Genomic DNA, 7,812 nt, shown 5'->3' on the forward strand with positions numbered 1-7,812 from the left:
TTTAATGTGGGAAATGAAACGTACTTTTTCTAAAGTTTTCAAATTGTTTACATCACTTCGATTGAAGTGTATTAGGTAAAGTTCATGGGAAATACCAGAGCGTGGTTTAGAAGTACCATTTGCTCTTTTTTTCATAAGAATTACTTGGGAAGGGGCAAAACCAAGCAATTCTTTTAGTTCATTTTTAATTTCATCAATACTTTGATCATTTGATAATCCTTTCAAGACAGCCTTGAAGGGTCTGTCTGATTTTATATCATATGAATAAAATTTATGAAGTTTCTCGGACAAATATCGAATAAGACGTTCGTAATCATCCAATCCATCCACCAAGACTCGACATTCTCCTCTTCGTCCGATTTGAAATGAGACTTTTGTTTCGGGAGAAAAGTAGAAAGCTCAGTACGGAATGTTTTGAAGTCGGAAATCATCACCGTCACTGGAGGCATAGATTGATGTTTCTTCCCAGAACGACAAGCGTCCATTTTGGGAATTTTTGAAGAATTTTCTTCTATGTCGCTACAATCGGATTCAGGAAGAATCTCGTAAATATTGTTAGACGGCATAGGATCAACGGAAGGGAAATCCGTCCGTTGTCTTTTATTTTTACATTCAGATTCTATAAGATCGTGAATGTTATTAGAAAAATGTTGAATAACGGATTGTGATTTATTCCGTATTGAATTATTTTTAACCTTAGGCTTGTTGCCTTTCCGGTTGGACGCAGGCATTTTTGAAATTAATGAAATTTTAAATTAAATTTACTAGGCTAAATTAGTCTTCGATTAGACTCCTAGCTAGCCTTAAAAAAGGCTGATTAATTTCTTAGTCACTCTAATATCACTCTTTGTATCACTTAGTCACTCTAATATCACTCTTTGTATCACTTAGTCACTTAGTTAGTGATTCAGGTAGCCTTGAAAAAGACTGAAGCCTTGAATCAATGAAACTCTAGGTAGCCAGAAAAAAATTCCAGGAGCCAAGAGCTATACGCGTGCGGTGCGAACGACTGTTCAACACCGACTGAAAATGTTACATTAATACATACATACACGGACACATACCCCCATACGAACATTTGCTGATCTCGACGAACTTATTTTAATGGTAAGTATATGACATTCGTTCCTTCGAACCTAGGTTCGGAAATTTTTTTTGAAGTAATTTCATAACCTTTTTATATGGTAAACGCAAAATCAAACTGTGACATATAACTATTTTTATATTGCTACGAGTATGGATATTTTGGTATCAATGTTCAATAATGTTGATAATAATGTTGTTGAATTTCAAAATTTAGACAATGAATCACCTGAAGAAATTTAGTTTTTTTGATAAAATGTCTTCATACGCTTCAGGTTACCAAAATGAAAAAAATTTCAGCAGCTAAAATCGAGCAAAGTCTGTGATATTTCAATTCTGTTTTATATCATCCTTCTAAATTTCGATCTGTAGAATTTGCTCTAATTTTCACGAGTTCTTGTGAACATAGCACATATAAAAATACAAATGATCTATTTATCTATAGCTATAAAATCAATTTATTTTTTATGTACTTGACTTTTTCGAATTTCTCAATAATATTTCCTGCAATGTAAATAGAGAACGTACTGTAGTTTTGTTAGTATATATGAACAGTCATTCTGCAGAAAATACTCTTTTTATTCCTTTTTTCTAACATACTCAATATATCAACTCGTTGATTACCTAACTACGAGATAACACATAGGTTTTACGTTTGGTTTATTGGAGCTTTGATGTCTATGTGATCATATTGAATACATTTACTTAGCCATTCAATTTCATTCATGTCTTCAAGATTGATTCTGCATTAACTCGGAAAATCATTTGATTATACAATACTAATTCTTCTAAATAAATAAAATTGGAAACTTGCCCAAAGTTTAGTGACGTGATATTAAAGTAAGGGATGTTTTAAATGTTGCCACCTGCGCGGACCTCGCCCGGCAGTGTCGGGTCTTTAAGAAGCTATTCTGCAAGACCGCTATACAATCGAAGATTCCTACATATTCATATGATTTAATTTGCAATGACGGTAAGTAATCATTACTTAGCTTAAATTTTAATCAACACCCAACGAAATACAGAAAAAGGATATGTTTTCTTCTGAGATAGAGCTCGAAATTGCAGACCTTCTTCAATTGCAGGTACTCTTCTACCAGTTTAACTATCATGGGTTGCGATTAGTATATTCATCAAACATTGTAATCCCACAGAACAGAATGATATACTAAGCTGTGAAACATTCTTTTTTTAATGGGTGTTGAAGACAACGTTTATTGATTCATAATAGAACGCATATTTGGTTTCCTACACAAATTTCTTGCCAAATTTAAAAAAGATAGTTCGTTTGAACAGGCTTTAGAATGGAATATTTCATTTAGCATAATATCCTACTGGCAACATGATTACGGTTTTGTACAAAATAAACTGACACTCCGACAAACATAGTTTTAGCATAATTTATTTTGATCATGTTAGCATGATTTCGAAATAAAGGTTATGATTATTGAGTTATCTTATCAGAATGAAATACTACATACTTGGTTTACATTTAGTTGATTTCTACTTTTTCTAATCGATTTGAATATTCTGTCAACTCGAGAGCTAACAGGAACAACTTCAAAGTGCATTACAATGAATATGGGACTTTTGAGATGCTCTTGACTACTACACATATACACTGCGAACAAACATTAAAGGTTTTACTACATTTTGCTTATGAATGTCGTAGAAACTGCAAAAGGTTTAGCTTTGAACGAAAATGCCATAGGTAAACCTACATTATTTTTAAACCCTCACCGGACCGGAGACATTCGAGGCTCGCGTTGGAATACTTCGGACATCGACCGACAAAGAAAAGTCTTGGCATTACATTCATTTTGTGGAATTTGGCCATTCTGTTTCAACAGACTTCGCAGCTGATTCTTAGCGTACAGAATCATTGCTTGGTTAGTACTACGGTCCTACAGACACTATGGATCTTTCCAGGTCGGGGCTCGTACATACAACTGGTTTGTAAGACCAGCGCCCTATGAACCACTAAACCGAAATTTTTCGACTGGATGGCACACAACATTAAATTTTCTACTCTATTTAAATTTTGAACTTTTGAAAAAATAAATTAAATAATTTTCTGATCATCAGTTGTTCACAGAATATTTGCCTTATAAATATTATTTAATGTTAACGGCATTATCATGAAATTTTATAAGGTGGGCAAAGTGGAGCAAACAAACGCTCTGAACAATAACTCAACGTAACGAAAATTTAGGATAAAAATATCTTTTAGTCGGTTTGTAATCAATAAAAACAATGCAAATTTCTATATGCAATGAATAGTTCATTTAAATAGCGTAAAACAATCATAAAATTAAATCAAAATGTTTATGTTTATATCATTGTTTTCATAATAACTATAATAATAATAATAATAATAATAATAATAATAATAATAATAGTAATAATAATATTAAGAATTTTGATAATAATAATGACTATTATTGTTATTATAATTATTATTATTATTATCATTATTATTATTATTATTATTATTATTATTATTATTATTATTATTATTATTATTATTATTATTATTATTATTATTATTATTATTATTATTATTATTATTATTATTATTATTATTATTATTATTATTATTATTATTGTTATTATTATTATTATTATTATTATTATTATTATTATTATTATTATTATTATTATTATTATTATTATTATTATTATTATTATTATTATTATTATTATTATTATTATTATTATTATTATTATTATTATTATTATTATTATTATTATTATTATTATTATTATTATTATTATTATTATTATTATTATTATTATTATTATTATTATTATTATTATTATTATTATTATTATTATTATTATTATTATTATTATTATTATTATTATTATTATTATTATTATTATTATTATTATTATTATTATTATTATTATTATTATTATTATTATTATTATTATTATTATTATTATTATTATTATTATTATTATTATTATTATTATTATTATTATTATTATTATTATTATTATTATTATTATTATTATTATTATTATTATTATTATTATTATTATTATTATTATTATTATTATTATTATTATTATTATTATTATTATTATTATTATTATTATTATTATTATTATTATTATTATTATTATTATTATTATTATTATTATTATTATTATTATTATTATTATTATTATTATTATTATTATTATTATTATTATTATTATTATTATTATTATTATTATTATTATTATTATTATTATTATTATTATTATTATTATTATTATTATTATTATTATTATTATTATTATTATTATTATTATTATTATTATTATTATTATTATTATTATTATTATTATTATTATTATTATTATTATTATTATTATTATTATTATTATTATTATTATTATTATTATTATTATTATTATTATTATTATTATTATTATTATTATTATTATTATTATTATTATTATTATTATTATTATTATTATTATTATTATTATTATTATTATTATTATTATTATTATTATTATTATTATTATTATTATTATTATTATTATTATTATTATTATTATTATTATTATTATTATTATTATTATTATTATTATTATTATTATTATTATTATTATTATTATTATTATTATTATTATTATTATTATTATTATTATTATTATTATTATTATTATTATTATTATTATTATTATTATTATTATTATTATTATTATTATTATTATTATTATTATTATTATTATTATTATTATTATTATTATTATTATTATTATTATTATTATTATTATTATTATTATTATTATTATTATTATTATTATTATTATTATTATTATTATTATTATTATTATTATTATTATTATTATTATTATTATTATTATTATTATTATTATTATTATTATTATTATTATTATTATTATTATTATTATTATTATTATTATTATTATTATTATTATTATTATTATTATTATTATTATTATTATTATTATTATTATTATTATTATTATTATTATTATTATTATTATTATTATTATTATTATTATTATTATTATTATTATTATTATTATTATTATTATTATTATTATTATTATTATTATTATTATTATTATTATTATTATTATTATTATTATTATTATTATTATTATTATTATTATTATTATTATTATTATTATTATTATTATTATTATTATTATTATTATTATTATTATTATTATTATTATTATTATTATTATTATTATTATTATTATTATTATTATTATTATTATTATTATTATTATTATTATTATTATTATTATTATTATTATTATTATTATTATTATTATTATTATTATTATTATTATTATTATTATTATTATTATTATTATTATTATTATTATTATTATTATTATTATTATTATTATTATTATTATTATTATTATTATTATTATTATTATTATTATTATTATTATTATTATTATTATTATTATTATTATTATTATTATTATTATTATTATTATTATTATTATTATTATTATTATTATTATTATTATTATTATTATTATTATTATTATTATTATTATTATTATTATTATTATTATTATTATTATTATTATTATTATTATTATTATTATTATTATTATTATTATTATTATTATTATTATTATTATTATTATTATTATTATTATTATTATTATTATTATTATTATTATTATTATTATTATTACTATTATTATTATTATTATTATTTGAATCTTTACATTTACTTTATAGTTATAAATTTCATTTCTCTTCAAGGAGTATGTGTAGCTAGTGTTACCTAAAGAAAGATTTTTTTATTTAAAAGATATTTTATTCAGGCCTATTTGCGTACAAGCTTTACGTGGCCGATTTAGCTGAGTTTTTAGATATTTTTTTTTGTATTGGATCTCGTTGACACCCTTTTTCTAGGGGAGAGGAGCTTCCATTTACCTCCTGCGAGGATTGAGGGGCAGTTTGTTCGTGGTTCGTCTCGTCATCTATTGCCGAGGTATTGTTGTTGATTTCGTTGCTAGTTGCTGTAGATGCGCCTTGTTGTACATTGTTTGCAGTTGCTGGTTAGTTAGATGGTAAGCTGCAGTGTACTTTGTTCTATAGGGGATACGTTGGATGGTTTCGTTGAAGGGGATGCTTCACTGTTGTTGGTGACTGTCACTGGGTGTACTGGGGTTGCTTGGGGTTGGTGTGAAGAAAGCACCGTTGTCCTTTGGTATAGTTGTCTCCTTGTCCGGTTTATCACATGGCTTACAGTAGTGAACAGCTTTTTGGCAATATTGACATGTGGCCATCTGATTGTCATAGGTAACAATTGATGTGCACGGTATCGAGTACTGTAAAGATAGTGTCTTCGAAGTTCTGGACATACTTTGGAAAATATTTAAATTTCAGTTAACATACGCATTTTATTGATCATTTTTGAATAGTATGAAATTCTCTTATGTGTTGGTTAGATATTACCAAATATTTGATTCCCAACGACAATTGTTAGAGATATGGTCAAAACACCCAAAACTTTTGCACTTCAATTGTAAATAACATGAAAAGTAAACATCGCAGCTCGGTTGTATAGAAGATATTATATTTGGAACAAGTCTTATAAAAACTCAGCCATTTCTGAAATTTTGAACGCTTTCTTGCGTACATATAGACAGACACACGCATATTTCTCATTTCGTCGATTGGTATATGAAGCTCGGTTCTCCGGGCTTCAGAAAAATTTCCATAATTCGGTTTGAATGCATAAAGGTGAAATTTTTTTATTAGTCCAGTAAAAGTGGTAAGCTAAATTAAAATTTGATTCATTGCATATTGCATTTAATTATACAAAAACGAATAGACAGATCGATAAAATTGATTTTTACCAAACATGAAAAATTATAAAATCGTTGAACAATTCTCTTATTGCCGACGGTGCTAGTGTATATGAATTACCACGACTGTGACATTTATTTTTCAGTTCAATATGTAGGCTTTCCTAAAAACATACAATTTAAAGTACTGTTTACCTAATGCTGGTCGTAAGAAAGGTTTTGGCTGAAATTCTCGTTTATACACTCTACGGTCTCGGACTTGAATCATATTCGGCTTATATATATTGCCTAGCAAACTTTTATTTTAAATGTAATATGCTGAAAAAGGACAATTCAGAAAACTCCCGAGGGACACATTTATTTACTTAAAATGTAAGTAACTGTTTTTCTGGATCAGCAACAAAGTCGTCGTCCGAGTACAGGTATGATGACTATAAGCCTGTTCTCAACTGACAACTGGGAAAAGCAAAGAAAGGGTTTCAGTTTATTTGGCGAAAAGAAGGGTAGTAATTTTATATACTTTTCGTTATGGAGTGAGATGATGTTGTGTGTGAATTTTTCAGTACCTCCTAACAGCACTGTATTCCGAGTGGCCTTTTTTCTAATTTAGGAACAAACATGAAGTATCTCCTGTTCCAACAGGCAACGTCATCGAATTGATAACTAGATATATGTTCTTGTAGGATTGATGTCTATCCGCTAGAATTTATTTGTGAGCAAAAGTTTTACAACTTCAGCCCTTCCGCATGAACTTTTGTCAATAGAGTGGTCTAAATGTATGCATAATTGAACAGAAGGTTGTATTTCGGAGTTGTGAAAAACCTGAAGTATAAGTAATAAACTCTTACAAGAGTTTACATTCAGCCGATGGTCAGATCATTCGCGATTTTTTTCGTCTCGTGTATCGGCGTACACATCGGA

At 23.9% G+C, this 7,812-nt stretch overlaps 1 protein-coding gene across 1 annotated transcript; it reads right to left on the reverse strand.

Moving 5' to 3' along the window:
* Positions 1-4,648: 4,648 nt before the first annotated feature.
* LOC131438616 (uncharacterized protein DDB_G0287625-like) lies at positions 4,649-5,233 on the reverse strand (the record flags this gene model as incomplete). The annotated part of the gene is made up of 1 exon (XM_058608745.1): positions 4,649-5,233. A coding segment is annotated over one exon (585 nt), but the record flags the coding sequence as incomplete, so codon positions are not given.
* Between the last annotated feature and the right edge of the window lie 2,579 nt (positions 5,234-7,812).

This window comes from Malaya genurostris, chromosome 3 (assembly GCF_030247185.1).
Source record: "Malaya genurostris strain Urasoe2022 chromosome 3, Malgen_1.1, whole genome shotgun sequence".
Taxonomy (NCBI): domain Eukaryota; kingdom Metazoa; phylum Arthropoda; class Insecta; order Diptera; family Culicidae; genus Malaya; species Malaya genurostris.